The sequence below is a fragment of the Felis catus genome, chromosome B4 (assembly GCF_018350175.1).
Source record: "Felis catus isolate Fca126 chromosome B4, F.catus_Fca126_mat1.0, whole genome shotgun sequence".
NCBI classification, from domain to species: Eukaryota; Metazoa; Chordata; class Mammalia; order Carnivora; family Felidae; genus Felis; species Felis catus.
The window spans coordinates 71,600,001-71,623,487 of record NC_058374.1 but is presented as its reverse complement, the minus strand read 5'-3'; the positions used below and the strand labels follow the sequence as shown (position 1 = coordinate 71,623,487).

The window sequence follows — 23,487 nt, the reverse complement described above, 5'->3', positions numbered from 1 at the left end:
AAAGCACTCACAGCAGAAGATTACATGAGTAGCACCGGTTAGCGCAATGCTATTGTACAAACAATGTGTTGCTGAGCAGGGCAGAAATATTGTTTACATGAAAATGGAATGATCTCTAGTGAGTACTGAAAGAAAGTGATAATTTCCATAACCAGGAAAAGCATTTTTACATCATTCCATTTCAACCGCTATAAAACCCTGAGTTGCTTTGGCAATTGCTTATCCCTGCTTTGCTGGCTTTATATCATCCTCATCTCTGCAGCTTTTCATTTACTAAATGACAGGGTTTTTTGTTGTTGCTTTGCCTTATTTTTTTCCTTGAAATCTTGGCAGAAAACACCACCATGCTGTATGGTTTCTCAGGGTCCACCTTCCAATGTTCATACAATGAATTTTTGGTGCTACTTTCACAAAAGCCCAGTTGGCTTATCCTCCCAGTAAAACTGCTGAAACTATGATCAGAAAAGCTCCCCCAATAGCAACTGTAAACTAAGCACTTCTCTACCTTTATGGAGCCTTTCATTCTACATACAGTGTTTGTTATACTGAGAACAAAGCACAGAGCTGTTTCAGTGAGAGAAGGGAAATACAAAAACACTTACCTGCATTACAATGAGGAGGTCAAAGACCAAGATGAAAGAAGCCAGGAATGCTCGGGAAACTTCATCACTGGGCAAAAATCCCCGATTCAGCTTGTCCCAGCTGATCCAGTCAGTTGTAATGACAAGTACAACCACAGAAGTGAGAGTAAACAGAACCGTCCTGCAAGAAACAAGATACTCATTAAAGAACGTTGGACATAATAATATAGACAGTGAAGAGTGTGTGTTATCTGTGCTTTATTAAATGTCTATCCTTTGCCAAGTACCCTTTGCCAATTCACCAAAATGAAGATGAACAAAGAAGTAAATTAAGTGCTTTCTTTCAAAAGCAATTAGAAAAAGGTATGATAGCATCTATCCCAAAATTTTCCCTTGAGAACATTAAGGTAATGATTATAGAATAAATAATTAACAACAAAACCATTACAAATGGCCTTGGCTAGTACAATATATGTCCCAACGAGAACACTGGTGTGTACCTCTCATTACATGTACATCATTTACTGACGGTAGTAGACATGCACATGTAAGAGCAGAAGGCAGATGGGAAATGGGCAAAACCCAAGCCTTTGGATTTTATTACGTGCTACAAAAGAGAGGGATGGCTAACCAATCCCATCATCATGCCCAGGGCCTAAGGAGCTCCATGGAAGAACCACCTCTACACACGAACGGTGTAGCCACTTCTCATAGGGCGTGTTTCATAGATGGCTTGTGGCCTAGTGACCTGTCTAGGTCATACCGTTTGATTGCCCATTCCTTGATATAAGATACTAGGGACGTGAGCTTATTTCTTATCTTTGTGGCCCTGTGAAATCTTGCATAATTGTATTGATGGAATTCAATGAATTTTTCTTGGAATTATAACAATTAACAATTAAGGTTTTAAAAAGAATCAAGAGTACTTAAATTAGTCTTTAATATTGACATTCAAATTAAATCTGAAATATGGGCAGCAAAAATTTAATATGCCAGAGAATTATCTGTAATGTAGTTAAACCTCTGCTTTCAGAGCTATATTGGTATCTGGATATTGTTTTGAATTGTAAAAAGGAGTCTATGGCCATACCACCCTAAACACACCTGATTTTGTCTGAATTATAAAAACAAAAATGAAAAAAAAAACAATTACTTTGAAAATAATCAATCTAAAGAAAGAAAAAAAAGAAGAAACAAGAAAATAAAAAAAGATAAAAAAAGAATGGAAGAAAATACACGGAGGTAAAATAAACCTTAGAAGAATACCTACCCATTTTGATAATTAACAAACTTGTTTTTGCCCTCTGATGTTTGATAATAATTGATACAAAAAAACCCACACAATAATATGGACCATCCTAAAATTCTCTTTTCAACTGAACAAAGCACAAATTTCTAAATTTAAATACTGGGTTTGCTTTTTACAACCTCTTATTTGTAATATTTGATATAATGAATATCAAATAAATAATTTGATATAATGAATATAATGAACCCTTCCTTAGATTTCTCCCTCCGTATGAATAAAAAAAGATATATTTAAAACGTTTTTGAAAAATAAAAATGTCTAATAAAATTATTTTATTAAAATTGCAAACTGTCAAAGAATTTGACTCATGATCTCTAAAATATAAATTACAGATTGTCTCTACTACCATTTAGAATATCTTTGATCATTTGTAGAAATTCAAATGGATTAATTAAGAATGGGAGGAATCCTAAATAACTATTGCAATTCAAGAGAAATGAAATAGCAAATATTATACAGTCTAACATAAGAATAATGGGATTTTAAACAAATTTTTCTCCAGGTTAAATCAGTTTGTGGTTTTTGATTTTGTTTTTTTCTCTTAGGCAAGTAAAAAGTCTATATATTTAATGCAATAAGAAATCCCTGGATGGCATATTAGTCCAACAATATCACTCAAAACAAAGCTCCTTTTATCTTCCTTCTCCTCCATCTTTAATATGACTTTCACCCTTATTATGGTGAGATGGTTTCTCTATCACCAGACATTTCATCCAGTCAGGCATTAAGACAGGAGTAAATGCCCAAAAGACATTCCAGTGGATCTGCTTCTTTCTTTTTTTAATGCCAGTATAGTTAATATACAGGGTTATATTAGCTTTAGGTGCACATTATGTTGTTCAACAATTGTATACACTATTCAGTGCTCATAATAAGTGTACCCTTAATCACCTATTTCACCCCTCACCCATCTCCCCTTTGGTAACCATCAATTTGTTCTCTATAGTTAAGAGCCTGCTTTTTTGGTTTGTGACTTTTTTACGTTTTCTTTATTTGTTTTATTTCTCAAATTCTACATGAGTGAAATCATATGGTGTTAGTTTTTCTGACTTATTTCACATAGCATCATACCCTCTGGATCTATACATGTTGCTAATGGCAAGATTTCATTCCTTCTTAAGGATGAGTAATGTTCCATTGTATATATATGCCACCTCTTCTTTATCCATTCATCAATCAGTGAACACTTGGGCTGCTTCCATGATTTGACTATTGTAAATAATGCTGCAATAAACATAAAGGTGCATATATCTTTTTGAATTAGTGGTTTTATATTCTTTGTGTAAATACCCAGTAATAAAATTACTGGATCATATACATGGTAATTCTATTTTTAATTTTTTTGAGGAAGGTCTATACTGTTTTCCACATTGGCTGCAACAGTTTGCATTCCCACCAAAAGTACAAGAGGGTTCCGTTTTCCCCACACCCTTCCCAACATTTGTTGTTTCTTGAGTTTGTGATTCTAGCCATTCTGACAGGTGTGAGGTGATATCTCATTGTAGTTTTGATTTACATTTCACTGATGATTAGTGATGTTGAGCATCTTTTCATGTGTCTATTGGCCAGCTATATGTCTTTGGAGAAATATCCATTCATGACTTCTGCCCAGTTTTTAATTAGATTATTTGGGTGTTGAGTTTTACCAGTTCTTTGTATATTTTGGATACTAACTTTTTAAAAATTTTGTAATGTTTATTTATATAGTTTTGAAAGAGAGATTGAGAGGACAGGTTGGGGAGGGACAAAGAGAGAGAGGGAGATACAGAATCTGAAGCAGGCTTCAGGCTCTCAGCAGTCAGCACAGAACTGGACATGGGTTGGAACCCAGAAACCATGAGATCATGACCTGAGCCAAAGTCGGACACTTAACCGACTGAGTCACGCGGGTACACCAGGATATTAACCTTTTATTAGACATGTCATTTGCAAATATCTTCTTCCATTCAGTAGGTTGTCTTTCAGTTTTTTGTTTGTTTCCTTTGCTGTGCAGAAACTTTATATTTTGATGTAGTCCCAATAGTTTATTTTTGCTTTTATTTCTCTTGCTTCAGGAGACATACCTAGAAAAATGTTGCTACAATTGATGCCAAGAAGTTACTGCCTATGCTCTCTTCTAGGATTTTTATGGTTTCAAGTCTCACATGTAGGTCTTTAATCCATTTTGAGTTTATTTTTGTGTACGGTGTGTATGGTGTAAGAACGTGATCCAGTTTCATTTTTTTTTTTTTTTGCATGTAGCTGTCCAATTTTCCCAACACCATTTGTTGAAGAGATTATCTTTTTCCCATTGCATGCTCTTGCCTTCTTTCTTCAAGATTAATTGACCACATAATTTTGGGTTTGTTTCTGAGCTGTCTCTTCTGTTTCCTTGATTTATGAGTCTAATTTTGTGCCAGTACCATACCATTTTGATTACTAAAGCTTTGTAGTGTATCTTGATATCTCGGATTGTGATAGTTCAGTTTTCTTCTTCCTTTTCAAGACTGCTTTGGCTACTTGAGGTCTTTTATGGTTCCATACAAATTTCAGGATTATTTTTTCTAGTTCTGTGAAAAATACTGTTAGTATTCTGACAGGGATTGCATTAAATCTGTAGATTGCTTTGGATAGCATGGCCATTTTAAAAATATTTGTTTTTCCAATCCATGAGCATAGAATATCTATTTTTTGTGTGCTCTTCAATTTCATTTATCAGTGTTTTTTATTTTTCAGAGTACAAGTCTTTCACTTCCTTAAGTTTATTCCTAGGTATTTTATTTTTTGGTGCAATTGTAAATGAGATTTTCTTAATTTCCTTTTTGTTTCTTTATTATTAGTGTATACAAATACAACAGATTTCTGTATATTGATTTTTGTATCCTGCAAACTTACTGAATTCATTTATTAGGTCTAGTAGTGATTTGGTGGAGTCATTAAGGTTTTCTATATATAGTATCATGTCATCTGCAAATAGTGAAAGTTTTATTTCTTCCTTACCAATATGGATGCCTTTTATTTCTTTTTCTTATCTGATTGCTGTGGCTAGGCTTCCTATGTTGAATAAAAATGATGAAGTGAACATCCTTGTCTTGCTCTTGATCTTAGGTGAAAAGCTGTCAGTTTTTCCACACTGAGTTATGATGTTAGCTGTGGGTTTTTCATATATGGCTTTATTATGTTGAGATATGTTCTCTCTAAATCTACTTTGATAGTTTTTATCATGAAAGGATGTTGTACTTTGTCTAATGTTTTTTTTCACCTAATGATAATATGGTGTAGCATGTTGATTTATTAATATTAAACAACACTTGCATCCCAGGAATAAATTCCACCTGATCATGGTGAATGATTTTTTAAATATATTGTTGGTTTTTGTTTGCTATATTTTTGCATCTGTATTTATCAGAGATATCAGAGATATCTCTGTCTGTCTCTCTCTTTTTTTTAAGGGTCTGGCTAAAGGTTTATCAATTTTGTTGATCTTTTCAAAAAGCCAGATCCTGGACTCACTGATATGTTCTATTGTTTTTTTAGTTTCTATTTTGTATATTTCTGCTCTAACATTTATTATGTCCTTCCCTTAACTGATTTTGGATTTTGTTTGTTTCTCCTGCTGTAGCTCCTTTAAGTGTTAGGTTAGGTCATTTATTTGAAATTTTCTTGCTTCTTGAGGTAGGCCTGTATTGCTATAAACTTCCCTCTTAGAACCACTTTTGCTTAATCCCAAAGATTTGGACTATTATGTTTTAATTTTTATTTGTCTCCATGTATTTTTTGATTTCCTCTTTGATTTCTTGGTTGACCCATTCATTGTTTAGTACCATGTTATGTCGCCTTCATGTATTTGTGCTCTATCTAGGTTTTGTGTGTGTGCGCGCGCTTGATTTCTAGTTTTATAACATTGTGGTCAGATGCATGGTATAACTTTGATCTTTCTGAATTTGTTGAGACTTGATTTGTGTCTTAACATGTAGTCTATTCTGGAGAATGATCAGTGTGCACATGAAAATAATGTACATTATCCTATTTTAGAATGGAATGTTCTGACTATATCTGTTAAATCCATTTAGTACAAAATATCATTTAAGGCCACTGTTTTCTTATTGATTTTCTGTTTGGATGATCTATCCATTGATGTAAGTGGGTGTTAAATTCTCCTAGTATTTTTGTATTACTACTGAGTAGTTCCTTTTTGTTTGTTATTAACTGTTTTAAGTATTTCGGTGCTTTCATATTGGGTGTATAAATATTTAAAATTGTTATATCTTTTTGTTGCGTTGTTCCCTTTATTATTATATAGTGTCCTTTTTGTCTCCCATTACAGTCTTTGTTTTTTAGTATATTTTGTCCCATATAAGTATTGCTATCCTGGTTTTCTTTTCACTTTCATTTGCATAATAAATCCTTTCCCTCTATTCATTTTCAATCTGTATGTACCTTTAGGTCTGAAATGAGTCTCTTGTAGGCAGCCTATAGATACGTCTTGCTTTTTTATCCATTCCCTCACCCTTTGTCTTCTGTTCAGAAAATGTAGGCCATTTACATTCAAAGTAATTATTAATAGGTATGTACTTATTGCCATTTTGTTACTTGTTTTATGGTTGTTTTTATAGTTCTTCTCTGTTCCTTCTTTCTCATGTTCTCTCACAGTTTTCTGGCTTTCTCTGGTGATATACTTAGATTCCTTTCTCTTCATTTTTGCATATCTATTATTGTTGTTTCATCTGTGGTTACCATTAGGTTTGTATATGACATCTTATGCATATAGCTGTCTATATTAGTTGATGGTCACTTAAGTTTGTCTCATTCTTTACTCCTTTCCCATCCATGTTTTATATATATGGTGTCATATTTTACATCCTTTATTTTGTGAATCCCTTGATCAATTTTTATAGATATACTTAATGGTTTTGTGCTTCCTACTTTTCTTAATCCTATTTGTGGTCTTTCTTTTTGACTCTTTGAGTCTGTTTAGTATTTTTGTAGAACAAGTTTAGTGGTCACGAATTCCTTCAACTTTTTTTTGTCTGCAAAATTCTTCATCTCTCCTTCTATTCTGAATGATACTTTTGTTGGATAGACTATTCTTCATTGCAAGTTTTTCTCTTTCAACACTTTGAATACATCATGTCACTCCCTTCTGTCCTGCAAAGTTTCTGTTGAACAATCTGCTGATAGCCTTATGGGGTCTCCTTTATATGTAACTTTTTGTTTCTCCTACTGCTTTTTAAAATTCTCTCTTTATCACTACTTTTTGCCAGTTTAATTACAACTTATCTTGGTATGGACCACCTTGGGTTGATTTTTTGGGGGCTCTCTGTACCTCCTAGATTTAGATATGTTTCCTTCCCCAAATTCAGGAAATTTTCAGCTATTATCTCTTCAAATAAATTTTCTGTTTCCTCTTCTTTCTCTTCTTCTAGGTTACTTACAATGCAAATGTTATTATGCTTTATGGTGTCATTGAGTTCCAGAATCCTATTTTCATTTTTCATTATTATTTTTTGTCTCTCCTGTTAAGCTTGACTCATTTTCATTTATTCTGTCCTCCAAGTTACTGATCCATTCTTCTGTTTCCTCTAGTTTACTATTTATCTATGTAGTTAGTGTATTTTTGATTTCAGTTACTTAGTCCTTCACCTTTGATTGGTTCTTTTTGATGTTTTCTGTATCTTTGTTGAGGATCTCAATGAAGTCCTCCATTCTTTTCTCAAATCCAGTGAGTATATGTATAACCATTACTTTAAATTCTCTATCAGGCATATTATTTATATCTGTTTTGTTTAGCTCTCTTGCTGTGATTTTGTCTCATTTTTTCATTTGAGACATATTCCTCTGTCTCCTCATTTTGTCTAACTTTCTGTGTCTGTTTCTCTGTGTTAGGAAAGTCAGCTACATCTCCTGTTCTTCAACATAGAGGCCTTATGATGAAGAGGTCCTGTAGTGTAAGGTCCCTGTTCACCAGAACCTGGTGCTTCAGGAGTATCCTCTGTGTTTATTTTGGATGAGCCATGTTTGCCTTTAGTCTGCAATGGCTCACTTTGCCTATTGTGGACAAGATTTGGTACCTGTGGCCAGTCTGGGGCTGCCTTGAGCTTAAGTTGAGTCAGACTAAGTATATGCCAGAGATGCAATAGCACTGAACTACAGGGTGCTTTCCCTCTGTTGTCCCCTGAGAAACTTTTGTTGGTGGCAGGGCCTGCAGTCAGACCAGATGTCTGCCCCTAGTCCACTGTTGGGGAAGCAGTTGGACTGGTTATCTTCCCCTCTCCTTGGGGCAGGAGTAGTTCTGGCCACTGCTGGGGCTGTTTGCATACTGCCAGGCTTGTGGCACTGGTTTGCATTGGCTGTGGCCAAGGGTATATTGGAGGGGGTGTGGCATGTGGTGCCAGCAAGGTTCATGCTCATCCACTGAGGGAGAGGATCTGCAGCCACCAGGGAAAAACTCCTGCCAGGCCAGCTGGGTTGGAGGGAGTAGATCCACAGAGGTGCACATGGGCAGTGTGCACTGTTAGCAAGCTAGGTGGAGAGTGTTGCTTGGTGCTGTTTCCTGAAGGTGTTCTTGTATCTAGGCTGGGGGTGCCCAGGAGGGAAATGCTGTCCACTAGTTCTTCTGTTCTTAGAGGGGTCTCCAAAAGATCCCTGTCTCTCCAGAACATGCTGTGAGATTAGTAATTAATCTCCTTCCCATGCATGCCAGGTTATTCAAACTGCTGCTTCTATGCTGTATCTCAGTGGGACTGTTTGTTGTGTTGTCTCTTTACAGGTGGGGACTCTGTCCTCCTGGCTCTTCCAGAGACTAGCCTGCTGATTTCTGATGTTTCAGATTTTAAGCCCCACTGATTGTTAGGCCCCTCTGGTTTTCAAAGCCAAATGTTATACAAATTTGTCTTCCCTGTTTGGGTCCCTGGTGCCAGGGATACTTGACAGGTCTGCACCTTTCCCCTCTCCATACTCCCTGTGCCTCTGCCTTCTGGGGACAGTCATGCAGGTCCCTTTGTCCCTAGACCATGTCTCCACCTTTCCTATCCTCTTTGATATTGCCTCTTCCCCTCATTTAGCTGTGGAGAGTCTGTTCTGCCAGTCTTCAGATCATTTTCTGCTTTATTTACACTGATGTGTTGTTATCTAGTTGTATGCATGGAATGAGGTGAGCTTAGGACCCTCCTACTCCATCATCTTCCCCAGAAGGCTACAGGCCAGTATTTTTAATATCATCCCTGTACTTTTTTCCCAAGAGATACCAAGATCTCCTTTTGTGGAGACAGTTGATTACATAGGAGTTCATACTCTAACATTACCTCATTGGTCTAAATATGTAAACTGGTAATGTAATGTAATGTAATGCAATGTAAAATTAAATATTCATTAAGAGGCACATTTTTAGGTGTCAAAATCTGGGAGTTTGGAATAAGTGTCTGCTGAGCTATCAGAAACCTCTTATATTTCAAGATTTACAAAGGAGTTAGTCATGCTAATAATCTCATTATGAATAAAGTCATTAAAGTTAACCATTAAAACATTTTGGTACTTGAAATTTATCATAATGCCTGTTGTGTGAGAGCTTCCTAAGTTCATCTTTTGGACGTTTGCTTTATTTGATATATTTTCAATTATCCAATATGTAATACCTGTTCTAAGAGCTTTTCATAGATGTCTTCCTGGCTTTATTAAGTAATTCTGTTTTGAGAAAGAGTATTGCTACACATATCAAGAAAAAGTTACTGGTGATACTTTATCACTCCAAAGGGAAATTAAAGGAAACATTCTGCCTAATATTTAATATTTACTACTATAAAAAGAATAAAAATGGCAATCATTAAATATGAAGGCATACAGCTCAAGACAGTTCTAAAAATAAAGTCTCAAGAGAATGGAAAAAAGAAAAAAAAAAGCAGGACCAAAACACATTAATTAGTCATTCCACTTAGTCCTTTCTCTAGATAGAACTCTAGAAGCAAATGTACTGCATGTCTTTTGTTTTTCTCAGCCACTTATAAAATTGTTAGACTTTACCATGCTATGATAATTCAGTCAGAACACCTGTTTAAAAGAGCCATGACTCAGGTTATACAAAAACAGTCACTTTTATGTGAAACTGCTACAAAGAAAATAGTAATGGTAGCAAATTACTATTACAGTTATGTGCCACTTATAATATACCAAGCATTGGCATAAGCACTTTACACAAATTAACTTATGTAACTTATATAATCCTTACAACCCTATTGTCACCACCCCCAATTTAAGTGCAGAAGCTCACAGAAAGTTCAAATAACTTGACCTGAGTTACAGACTTTAAAAGTTACATGAAATATAAGATATGACTGATATGAGATGGTTCACATCCAGGCTGACTTAGAATAGTCTGTGTGATAACCACTGTACAGATTGCCTCTCATAGGAAGCTATTGAATATTATCCTTCTGTAACTGTGTAGCAAGGATTTCATTTATTTTCCTTTTTTATTACAAGTATAATATTGGAAAATTACCATCCAGAAATACTTAACATTGAAATGTAAAACTGACACAGACTGACAAGAACTGGTAGGCAACAGTTAAAAGGAATATTTTCGTGGCAGTAAAAATGGAACCTCATAAATGCTGGCCATCAACGCAACATTCTCAGGTTTTTATTTAACCAATATGATTGAAAAGATGTTTACTCTGGACCATGATTCTTGGGGAGTTCCAGCTTCTCTTTTAAGTAGCATCCAATTAAACAATTATCTGGATTATTTCCTTTCAGGCTGTAGCCAACACCAGCAGGACATACTGGCTCATCAATTTCACTGTCTGGTTTCTGGCCACTAGTCAAATGGAAAAAAACTCATACATAATTATCAGCTTGAGTAGTTAGTCTCAATTTCATGTTTTCAGATTTCTAGTTTGTTTACTTTTCCTCAATTATTGCTAATTCCGCTTAGATTAATAAGAGTTAGAATGTGAGACCAAGAAGGGTTAACAGAGCTTTTTTTTTTTTAAGTTTTTATTTAAATTCTGTTTAGTTAACATATTGTGTAATAGTGGTTTCAGGAGTAGAATTTAGTGATTCATTCATTACTTACCCAGTGCTCATCACAACAAGTGCCCCTCTTAATACTCATCACCCATTTAGCCCCTTAACAGACCTTTTCTAATCCAGCCATGACCAACCTCTGGGTGGGCTTGTGGGAACCACAGAATTGTTGGTAAGGAAGTGTAAGTTTGTATATGCACTAAGAGTCATTGGTAAAGTGCACAAATAAAATGTTTCCAGAGAGGTTAGGGGACTTGCTCCTGTCACACAGACTGCCAGTGACAGCACTATAATGAGAATCTGTGGATTCTGAGGACTCCTCCTATAGCAAACCATTTTCTCTCTTCAGCTGAAAATCTTCAGATATCCTCAAAAATGTAATATCATCTTGATCTTATCTGGAAACTTACTCATTTTACACCTTACTCAAATATCTATTATATTTGGGGAATCAGAGACAGAGTAGAGCATGTAAGTAAATCCACTTAATCCTCAAATAGTGGTTTAATTCACAGTCCTAACCACTTCTTCACCATAACTTCTGGATTTTTAAAAATACTGAACTTCTATTTCAAGTAAATACATTAGTTAATATTGTTGTCCTTCTTCCATTTATAACCATTTTGATATATTTATTGCATAGTCAAATAGCTTGAAAGCAGGCATTAAATGAAGACAGAGAAGAACTTACATTAGGTCCTAAGGTCTAATACACTTAGGGTTAACTATCACACAATTTCATCTTAATGAAACCAGGTAGCAGGAATGTACAGAATCTCCTAATACAAGCTGAGCCAAACAGGGGTGCCTGGGTGGCCCAGTCGTTTAAGGGTCTGACTTTGGCTTAGGTCATGATCTTGCAGTTTGTGAGTTTGAGCCCTGCTGACAGCTCAGAGCCTGGAGCCTGCTTAGGATTCTGTGTCTCCCTCTCTCTCTGCCCCTCCCCGGCTTGCACTCTTTCTCTCTCTCTCTCAAAAATAAATAAACATTAAAAAAAATTTTTTTTAAAGAATTTGAGCCAAACAAACTTGCCTAAATTTGGCCATGCTTTATCCGACTACAAATAGAATTTCATTTGCTTCAACATAATTATGCTTTTATGTGTTTTAATATATTAGTTCTTACTCATGCTCTAAAATGTCTATAATCTTTTATTCCAGCCATGAATATCATATTCTTTTCTGATCATGCTACCCAATTATTATAACATCTAAAGGGAAATAAAAATCACTTTTATTTCTTTTTACACAATGTTGAAACTCAACCAAAACAAGTCAGATCATGTTTCATAATTTCTCATAGCAAACTAAAAATCTGGTAATCCTATTAAAGATTAAAGGTTTAAGGTTACCACTACAATAAAAGAATTATTGGCTCAAGACAGAAAATTTAATTTTACTATTAAGGTATGATATTTCAAAGTGCCAAATATATGAAATGAAATGTGACATGGCAATGTAACTTAAAAAGATTTAATCTTATAATTTCTAACCATGGTGTTTAGAGAGAAAAAATACAAGCAGGCATTAGCAGAGTGCTTTCCTTCACTTTTCACTGAAGAACTGAGAGCCAATTCAAACATCCAGTTCCCCTGTGAACACTAAGTACCAGCACAAAGAAGTCACAGATGGCCATGAGAGAATGCCAACTCCTTTCATTTTGCTTGTTTTAATTATCAAGGTTGTCATTGCCACTCTGAGAAAACCATCGATACTTGGGTCCTCAAGCCAGTTCCCATCCCGAAATATGTGTTTACTCAGCACTGTAGCCTAGTGATGAAGTCAAGGAAGTTGGTAAGGAAATGGTTTAGTGTCCTTCTGCTCTCCTATTGAGATCAGGAAGCAGCAAGGGAATACAAAGGTAATGTTTGCTAAGTGACCTAGTGAAAGAGCACAGATTTTCCATATGGCTTTTATTAAGAAAATGTCACTGCCAGTTCTTGGCCAAACCGAACACATTTGTTAAGATAGGATTCCTGAGAAAGGAGATGCAGTTATTAACTCAACTTGTTTGTGGCTTCACTGGGATCTGGAGTCTGCAAAGGAAAGTATTGGCTCTACTATTCTCTATTAAACTATACATTTATGTGTTATTTATCTTTGTATCTCCTTATTACTCCATGAAGAGAAGTGCCCTAACTGACTACACAGGAGCTCAAAAAGGGCTGAGAAATTGAAATGAGCAAACAACCTGCTAACTCTGAAAGGTCTGAAAGGACTGAAAGGTCTGAAAAAGACGCCTCTGGGTTGGGGCATTTGGCCATGCATATTGTAATTTGTGTGAGAAGCGTCCCGACATCCTAATCATATAAACAATGTCCCTTGCAGTTCTTCAGTGTCCAACCACTACAGCTTATGTGGCATCCTGAACATCAGTGATCTTAACATAAGAGGTGGCAAGTGAAATGACTGTATCTTTTTAGTGGCTTGAATTCTTCTACTTATGTCTGAGTGATGTTGGTTTACCTAGAGGTATCTGCAAGTAGAATACTGATATAAAGCATATTTAGTCTTGGTCAGGAGAAAGGATTTGTGTCTCATAATTTTGGATGTGGAATAGAACATATGTTTTAGGAAAATCATACTGAGCAGACTGCAAAGTCTAGGATATGGGCTGTGTCATTTATTACTGATTACTAATGACTGGCACATTTAAAAAACAGTTAAAAAACAATTGAATGAATAAATAAATCTATTTAACCTGGAAAAGATGTTTGTTTCTCACCCTTTATGAAGCTCAGATGTTACTGCAATTGATAATATTTCCTACAGTGTTTGTGGAGTTTCCAAAGAAATAATTCAATGCAATAAAAAAAATTATGTTTCATAAACATAATGGGCATGTTAATCCTGTATGGCTATTAGCAGGATTGAGCCCAGCCCCAATTTTTCTTCCTCGTGAATTACCTTATACCTATGAAATAATTCACCTATTTAATAGAGGAAAACATATGAGACATACTTTATTAATTAATTTCCCTGGGTATAAAATATTACCACAAATTCAGTAATGAAAGTGATAATAAAGATAGGATTATAGATATATACCCATCAACTATAGGTAATGCAAATAAGAACTATATCCACTATTGTTTAATGAAAGTAAAATGATGGCTATGATATCCCCAGCATACTTTTGACTTTTACAAATACAAAGGAGAAATTTTAAACTAAACATACCAAGCTGTATATTTTCCTGTTGTTAACTTTGCTTTTTGAAAAATAAGAAAGACTAGGGTCTTGTCAAGTGGGAGTGAGTAGGATTAAAGTATGTTTTATTTTATTTTAAAAATAGGATGGATTCAAAGTTAAAAAATTTTTGAGTAAAATTTTGTGACTTTTCTGAAGCCAAGATGTTTGCATAAGTCAAAACCAAGGCCAAGAATACATTTTGAGTATCATCCTAAACATCATTTGAAAAGGATGTATCATCAGGAGATTCTCCATTGGGAAGAATATGTTTAGAACTCTCCACAAGTACCCCTGTAAGAAAGAATCTTTTCAATAACCTTGGGCACATGGTATAATCGCTACGAAAGTAGATATTATGAACATAAAATACTTTTCTCTAATGAAAGAAGGCTAAAATAGATAACAGGTACAGAAAAATTCCCTAAAGTTGTACAAAAATATCTTAAGGAAGTAATGTCATATCACAATGGAAGATCAAAATATTAGCATTGGAATTCATAAGAGACATACTTCATTCTTGAATTCTAAGGGAAAGGATTTTAAAACTTATCTAAAGCTTTATTACTGCAGATATATAGGTAGCTTCTCTTGGGAACTTGTGAAGAATCTTTGATTTATTTAAGAATAATTCAGGAAAAAAATATACTGCTTCACTCAAAAATAAGGGAAGAGCATGCTGGCACTAGTGATCAAAGGACCGACTCATAAGTTTAATTTAATTAATAATTAATTTCTGGCATTACAAACCAGATCATCAACCTTGTCTGGCCAACCCAATGATGAATTTTGAGGCCATATATAAGTGTAGTTTCAATTAAGAATTTAGAAAGTACCTTGATAGAAAATGCTATTTTGGGTAATGTACAAGATTGAAAAAACAGTTATTGTGTTTTGAATAAGAAAGTTATATCGTAATGCATGCAGAGGCAGAGAATTCAAGAAACATTTGTTGAGCATTTTTTGTGCCAAAGGCGCAGAGCTAAGCTGAAGGGACACAAGAATGATCTCTCCCCTTAAGGAATTTTTTGCCGGTTGAAGGATGCTAGTATATAGAAAACAATCATATCCAAAGTTAAGTAAGAACCATGATACTATGGAAGTTTGCCGGAATATCCCATTTTTTAATTTAGGTATGCAGAGTAGCTGGGAGACTTAATGGAGTTAAACCTCAAAGATGAATAGATTTCTACAGTGGAAATAATACTGTAGGCAAAAAACAAATTTGAAAGCAATATGGAAATGGCAGTGGGTGGGTACTGAAACATGGAGGAAAAGTGGTAGATGTTGTCACAGTTTCCAGATTGTGTGACTAAAGGGACTGTAATGCCATTAACTGAAGGGAGAAACATGAAGGAAAGAAGAAATGAAATACTGTGAATTCTGTTTCGAACACAGTGTTGAGATGAAGAGGCTGACAGGACATCTATACAGGAATGAACAATAATAGCTGGAGATACGAATCTGGGCCAAAGGAAAGTCAAGTCCTGAATTTTGATTCATTAAAATACAAGTAATCATTAAAGTCAGAGAGATGAATATGAATTTTTAGGTAGAAACATAAAAATGAAAAAGATAATAGGAATATCAAGAACAGAATCTTGAGGGGCGCCTGGGTGGCGCAGTCGGTTAAGCGTCCGACTTCAGCCAGGTCACAATCTCGCGGTCTGGGAGTTCGAGCCCCGCGTCGGGCTCTGTGCTGATGGCTCAGAGCCTGGAGCCTGTTTCCGATTCTGTGTCTCCCTCTCTCTCTGCCCCTCCCCCGTTCATGCTCTGTCTCTCTCTGTCCCAAAAATAAATAAACGTTGAAAAAAAAATTTTTTTTAAATAAAAAAAAAGAACAGAATCTTGAAGATCACCTATTTTTATGGTGTATCCAGAGAAGAAGGATGGAGACTGGTAAGGCCAGAGACATATGGAGTGATATATAAAGAGATCCAGAAGAAAACAATACTATAGAGGCCAGAGAAAAAGATAATTTCAATAATAATTGATGGCCCAAAATTCCAAATACTGTATAGAGGTTTTATGGGATAAAGATGAAAGATGGATTACTGTTAAAGATACTTCTTTCTTCAACCCAAGAATCCTTTGAAAACTACAAAATTGGATGTAAATATAGTTTCAGGTATTTTTCTCTGTAAACTCAGATAAAGGTCTAATGTGTGTTCTGTTCCCAGGATCTCTACTAGTAAAGGAAGAGAAAATTGAGGGAATTATTTGGTTTAAAGCCACTTGGTGGCAATTAGTTAAGTAATTGGCAGTTTTGTTAGAGTTTACTCAAATATCTCAGGCAAAGGGATTTAATGCTTCAATTTTCTGGTATGTTTTAAGAACAGAACGAAGCCACTTTAAGTCATTTTGTTTTGTAGACATGTATTTCTCAGTAATAGATTTTGACTTTGACTTGATCATTTCCTTATTAAGAGAAAGTAGTTAGCATGTATATTTTGAGGAACTACTATGTATCAGGACAAAACTCCAAAACACAAATATATCTACTCTTGAGTATTTTATAACATAATTAGGGAAATAATCTATAATATAATTAGAAAGAAAAGACTATCATATACCAAAATATAATCAGTAATAAAGGAAAGTGTTAAGGAGGAACTGGAATTACTTCTTATCTTGAAGGAAGAGAAAAAATGATCATCTCAGATATAGGAGTAACATTTGTAGGAAACAAAATATTGTATTGTGAGGTAATGCATAAATCAGACTAGATATGGCAAAAGATGGGGAACATAGATTGGATAGGAAGCACAATAAGGCTGGTTGTTTAAAAGTCTCCAAAGAAAGTTTGATTTGATGCTATAGAAAAGAGATGCTATTGACTGCTTTTTTAAAGTTTACTTACATATTTAAAGAGAGAGATAGAGACAGAGAGAGACAGAGAGAGCATGAGATGGGGAGGGGCAGAGAGAGATGGGGAGAGAGAGAGAGAATCCCAAGCAGGTTCTGTGCCATCAGTGCAGAGCCTGATAAGGGGCTTGATCCCAAGATCATGAGATCATGACCTGAACTGAAGTCAGACACTTAACTGACTGAGCCACCCAGGTACCTGAAACTACTGATTGTTTTTAAAGTAGTATAATATCCTTCAGACATTGTTTTGCAGGATGGCTTCAGTCTTCAAAGGATGTGAGAGCTGAGATTGAGAAAGAGTAGAAAGTACATTATTGCAGTAATGCATGGATGATATGGCTATAATTAAATTACCACTATCCAGAGAAAACATATAAAATATATTTGAAAGTAAAGTCAGTGGAACTTATGCTAAACTTGGATGATAATTATGGAAACAGGAAGTTGGGAAGAAAGTTGGTTTGAGAACAGAAGTTGATGAAACAGATATTCAGACAGCTTCAGAAGCTTGCATTTGCTTGTCCCAGATCTTCTAGGCTCTTGCAGCGGGCAAAATTCTAAGATGGCCACTAATGATCCTTGTCCTGTATAACCTCTTCCCCTTGAGAATGGGAAGAATCTATGAATATGTTATCTCTCTTGTGATTATATTACCTTCTATTTCAAGGAAAATTTTTGAATATTTAATTAAAATTACCAGTTGGTTGACCTTGAGTTAATCAAAAAGGAGATTATCTGGGTGGGCCTAACCTAATCACAGAAGCCCTTTAAAAGCACATAGTTTTCTTTGGCTGGGAGCAGTAGAAATGGAGAGATTTGAAGCATGAGAGGGAGGTTCTCCATTGCTGAGATAGATGGGGTTATGGGACAAGAATATGAGGGGCCTCTAGAAGCTGAGAGCAGTCCTGGCAGATACAGTAAGAAAATGGGAATCTCAGTCCTTAGCTAAAAGGAACTGAATTGTGCCAATGACACAAAGTGTTTGGGCAAAGGCCTCCTGCTCCAGATGATAATGCAGCCAGCTGACAATTTGACTTAAGCCTGAGCAGAGAATCCAGCCAGACCTTGCCAGATGTCTGACCTACAGAATTATAAGATAATAAATGGGTGGTAAACACTAAGTTTTTGGTAATTTGTTAGACAGCAACAGAAAACTAACACAGGTCTAGAAACTAAGAATTCTTAGGGTCCTAAAATAATTGCTTATTGGAAATATTTCCAAGCAAGACACGAAAAAGAAATGTTTAGCTCTTGATACCTAAGATAAGTAAGATAAACTAAAATCACTATCCATCCAAACTAGAAAATAAACCTAGGCTTCTGTGGAATGTCTATTCACAGGAAAATGCTCATTAAATGAGAAAACCAAAATTAGCCTTAAAAGAAAATTTGGTCCAGCTACTTGTCTCCAAGTGCATAAATAATTATACAGAGAAGGCTGTCTTTTCTTAAAATTCAACAAGAAAGAACATTTTCAAAGTGCATCCAAGCATATTTAAATGCCATCTAATACCTAAATGCAATTTCTCTTAGTTAAATTTAACTACCATAGCCCTAGAAGATTATTAGTCAGGATCTACTCTCTGAGAAAAACTCTTCATATATTTAAAAAGAAAATCTTATCAAGAGAAAGAAAGGAACCGGTCTCCAGTCGTGGCTTATACTACTTATTTATGTACACTTGGAAAAGACAGCTACCCTCTATCAGGCTTATTTTCTTGATCTCTGAAATAATGATAATGATCATGATATGAGGAAAAAGAAGTAGGTGATGATGATAGCAGTTAAAATATATTAGGTGGTTATAATTACATTATTACGTTCATATACTCATTTCTCAAACCAATGCTACGAGATAAATATCATTAATCACTTTGGTTTGCACAAGAATATAGACTTTGAAAGCTTAAGTAACCTGTCTAAGATCACAAAGCTAAAAATACAGGTATTAGATAGAAGCTCAGCTCTCTGACTCAAATGCCAGCCTCTTAGCCAGCATTTATTATGACTTACCTATTTATGACATTGTGAGGAATGAATAAAATAATGTATGTGAAACAGCACTGAACATTTTAAATGTTGTTGTTACATTTAAAAGACAATAATTCAGTCATTCTATATTTAGTCTTTCTCAAATTATTCAACAAATCATCAATGATAAAGTTACTACAAATTATATCACTCATAAGTTGTCAGAGAAATTTTCTCTCAAATTAGAAGGCTAATATTTTGTTGTTGTTTTTTAAATGAGAGGTGGTGTGTTAAACACACAAAAACTGATTTATCACAAGTAATAATTTTCTGTTTGGTAGCATTCAGTGATAAAAGGGCCACCCACTCTGAAGCTAGATGTATACTGGTGCAGCCACAGAAATATCTGATTTGGGGACTTGGTGACAATGAGGACTTGGAGAGTATCATCCATCAACTTAGTGAAATGAAAGGGTTTTCAAAAATCATCACATTAAAATTAATTTTGAGAACATTTAAAGGATCTGGGGTATTTCTAGTCTCAGTTTCCCGAAGGAGGGTTTTTTTTTTTTTTAATTTTTTTTTTCAACGTTTATTTATTTTTGGGACAGAGAGAGACAGAGCATGAACGGGGGAGGGGCAGAGAGAGAGGGAGACACAGAATCGGAAACAGGCTCCAGGCTCCGAGCCATCAGCCCAGAGCCTGACGCGGGGCTCGAACTCACGGACCGCGAGATGGTGACCTGGCTGAAGTCGGACGCTTAACCGACTGCGCCACCCAGGTGCCCCAGGGTTTTTTTTTTAATATAAAATTTGGATGAATCAAATTCACTCAGTTCAAAGGTGTAAATTTAACCTAGTTATTGGCCTCAGAGTTTGGGTATGTAGCTCACTAATATCCTTCACCTCCTTATCTAAGAATAGGGGCCTCTAAGCCACATTTGCCTTCCTTTCCAGCTCAGGGATTTTCAAAGGTCAAAGATTAGTTCATCCTCTTTTTCCTCATTTGCATTGGAAGATTTTTATACCCTTTTTTGGTGCATGGGTCCTTTGACATTGGTGATTGCACATGAATTTATGTGCATGTTTGGCAACAAGATGTTGGGACTATGTGAATCCAATAAGTATTAGTAGTACAGCACATTGGAAAGGAATCCTCAAAAGAAATGTCGACACTTTCATGCTTCTTACATTTGTGATAGTACTTCAAACTGGTCATAATGGGATATGAGAGGCTATAATGTTGGTACTGGTTGGTAGAGACTCTTTCTTCCTATATCATTCTCCTACTAGACACCCAAAGGGCTACACTACTGCTATGGAGAAATGAGATGTGTGTAAGAGGGGGATCCATGGAAGACTGTCCTAGAATTGGAGTTTAACTGCAGGGCAGTCTGATATAAGAAGAGGAAAAAAAATGTAAAAAGAAACCCAAAGAAAATTAGATTTTGAAAGTTCCTACTTCCGGAGCGCCTGGGTGGCTCAGTTGGTTAAGTGTCTGACTTTGGCTCAGGTCATGATCTCACATCTTGTGGGTTCAAGCCCCACGTTGGGCTCTGTACTGACAGCTCAGAGCCTGGAGTCTGCTTTGGATTCTGTGTCTCCCTATCTTTCTGCCTCTGCTCCCATTCATGCTCTGCCTCTCAAAAATAAATAAATATTAAAAAAAATTTTTTTAATTCCTACTTCCTAGTACCTAAATTTATTACTCTTGATCGTGAGAAGTTTCTGAGTCTTTTATAACAGCCTTAAATCTATTTATGCTTTTCCAAATAAGTCATGTCTAAACCCTACTCATGCTTGTGCCAAATTTCAAATTCTTAAATGCTTATACCTGTTAGGGAAGCATATTTTTTTCCTTGTTTTTAAGGTTTATTTATTTATTTTGAGAAAGAAAAAGAGTGAGCAAGCACCAATGGAGAAGGGGCAAAGAGAGAGGGAGAGAGAGAATTCCAAACAGGTTCTGTGCTGTCAGTGCAGAGCCCAATGTGGGGCTCAGTCCCACAAACCTTGAGATAATAATCTGGGCCAAAATCAACAGTTGCACCCTTTACCGACTGAACCACCCAGGCATCCCTTTTCTTTTTCTCTTGATAGCCTTCTTTGCAGGGATGCTTTAAATGATTTTTAGCAAATATTAAACCCCAATCAGCTGAAAACTAAGAAACCAAATTAAATTTTTAGGCAGTTTCCTGGATATTCAAAGATAAAAATCTTTTACTTAAAGATGATAAGAGTACTTTTGTTAACCACTCCAAATACTATTGATGTTTTAATGAAGAGCTATGAGAGGAAATAAATAGCAATGAGAGCAATAAAATAGCAATGAGAATATGAGAGATTTTGACGAATTTCATAAAAAAGAAGATATTAGATTTGACATATGTGACACAGAGTAAAAGAAGCAGGAGCACAGGCCCACACAAAGACTCAGAAGAGAGGCCTTCATTCTAGTGACATTCCAGAGATGTTCAAAGCAAGGAGATGGCATGTATGAAAAGCAGAAAGGGAAATTCAGTGGAAATAGGTTAGCAGGCTTCATTTTATTCTCTTCTCTTTCTACCCTTGATTTTGGACAACTGAGTGCAGAAAAAAAAAAAAGTCTATCTGACCTTGACACTAGTTACCTGGCTTTCTACTCAACCAAATTTAATGTTATCACCTTAATTGCATTGCAAATCATCATTTACTTGATTTTTCACTGAATTCAACTAAAGAATATAACATATGATTTAAAAACCATTGTAGGTTTACAAACGTACTAAATCAATAGATGAAACATGGAAGGCAATTACAATTTCAAGAATAGAATGTGTAATTAATAATAACCTCAACAATGTAAAAATAATACAGCTGATAAAGGTTTAGAGGGTGAGGGAGAAGAGGCAAGACAATTTTGGGTCATTAAGGTGAGAGTTAATAGAAACAAAATGAAGACTGTAAACAGAAGTCTGGGAGAGGCATTATAAGGTAGTATAAGAGAGTAAATTTTCCATCCTTGATAGTTTGTTGTTAAAAGTTACTGCTTAAACTTCATAAATAAAAAAATAGAGTAATAAAATTATTTAGGATTATTTTTTAAAAGAACTAAATACAGGAATTTTTATGGTCACTCTGGAGAGTGGGACTAGGAGTAGTAATGATTTACTTTCCATTTTATGTCTTTCAGCGCTACTTGAGTTTTTCTTTTTCTTTTGTATCATGTGCATTACTTACATGGTAACTTAAAAAAATTACATAACAAACCCACAAGTCCTCCTACTTTAAGTCATACAACAGAGGGGTGCCTGGGTGGGTCAGTCAGTTGAGCATCTGACTTTGGCTCAGGTCTTAATCTCATGGTTCCTGCGTTTGAGCCCCACATTGGCTCTATACTGACAGCTTAGAGTCTAGAGCCTGCTTTGGATTGTGAGTCTCCCTCTCTCTCTCTGGCCCTCCTCCGCTCACACTCTCTCTTTCTCTCAAAAATAAGTAAACATTAAAAAAAAGTTATACAATAAAGAAATAAGAAAACTTGTCTTAGATATCAGACTTCCATGAAAGTATTATTATATGACATAAGATAAGATTTCCTAATGTATTTAATGAGTCTGGTAAAGATAGTTAACAAAAAGGGAAGAAAGAAAACTATGGGCCAATCTCAACATGAAGTGAAAAGCAGAAACTCATATTCATCGGAGTTCAAGAAAATTAACATTTAAACCACAAAGAAATACCTCCCCACACCTATTATCTGACAAAGTGTAAGTCTGACGATACCAAGTATTGATGAGGATATGGAGTAGTGTGAACTGAATGATGGGTGTTTAAACTATTACAACCACTTTGGACAACTATTTAGTATTATGTAACAAAATTGACAGTACACATACAACACAAGCCACTTCTGGATATATGCTCTAGATAAGTCCTTATAATGTATGTTACAATATTTCCAGCATTATTGATCATGATAACAGCAAAAAAGCTGGAAACAATACTAATACAAGGGATATATAAATTGCCTTTTATTAATCCAAAGAAATGCTTATAGCAATGAAAATGAATAATTCACAGGTAAACTAACAACATAGATGAAACTCACAAATGTAATGTAGACTGAAAAAGCAAGAAATAAAAGAATGTGTACATTTGTGTAACATTAAAAAATGGGTAAGTCATAATATATTATTGAGGGATGCATATATGGTTGGTAGAACTGTAAAGAAATCTAAGTAAATCATTAATATAGAACACGAACAGTCATTCTTACCTTAAGGAAGCAAAGAACTGTGATCTAGGATATTTTTGGGTCCCTATGTTTGTCTATTTCTTGACTTGAGTAGTGGTTAATGCACTGTGTGTGTGTGTGTGTGTGTGTGTGTGTGTGTGTATATATATATGTGTATATATATATATATATATATATATATATATATATATATAAGAAAAAAATGGGGTCTCATTTCTCCCCTGATAGAAGATAACCATGATCAAGTAGAAATTTTTTCATGGACCTTAATTGATGAATAAGTCAAAGAATAAAGAGTATCCTCATGAACAGCAAAAAAGTATTTGAATGCAATTT

At 35.2% G+C, this 23,487-nt stretch overlaps 1 protein-coding gene across 8 annotated transcripts in view; it reads right to left on the bottom strand.

Moving 5' to 3' along the window:
- The window catches only part of TMEM117 (transmembrane protein 117), a 499,445-nt gene that overhangs the window by 79,153 nt on the left and 396,805 nt on the right, over positions 1 to 23,487 (bottom strand). For all 8 annotated transcript variants that reach the window (XM_045061663.1, XM_023256968.2, XM_045061664.1 and 5 more), the window contains one exon: positions 603 to 762. In XM_045061663.1, coding sequence (XP_044917598.1) covers positions 603 to 762 — 160 coding nt within the window. The remainder of the gene's footprint in view (positions 1 to 602; positions 763 to 23,487) is intronic.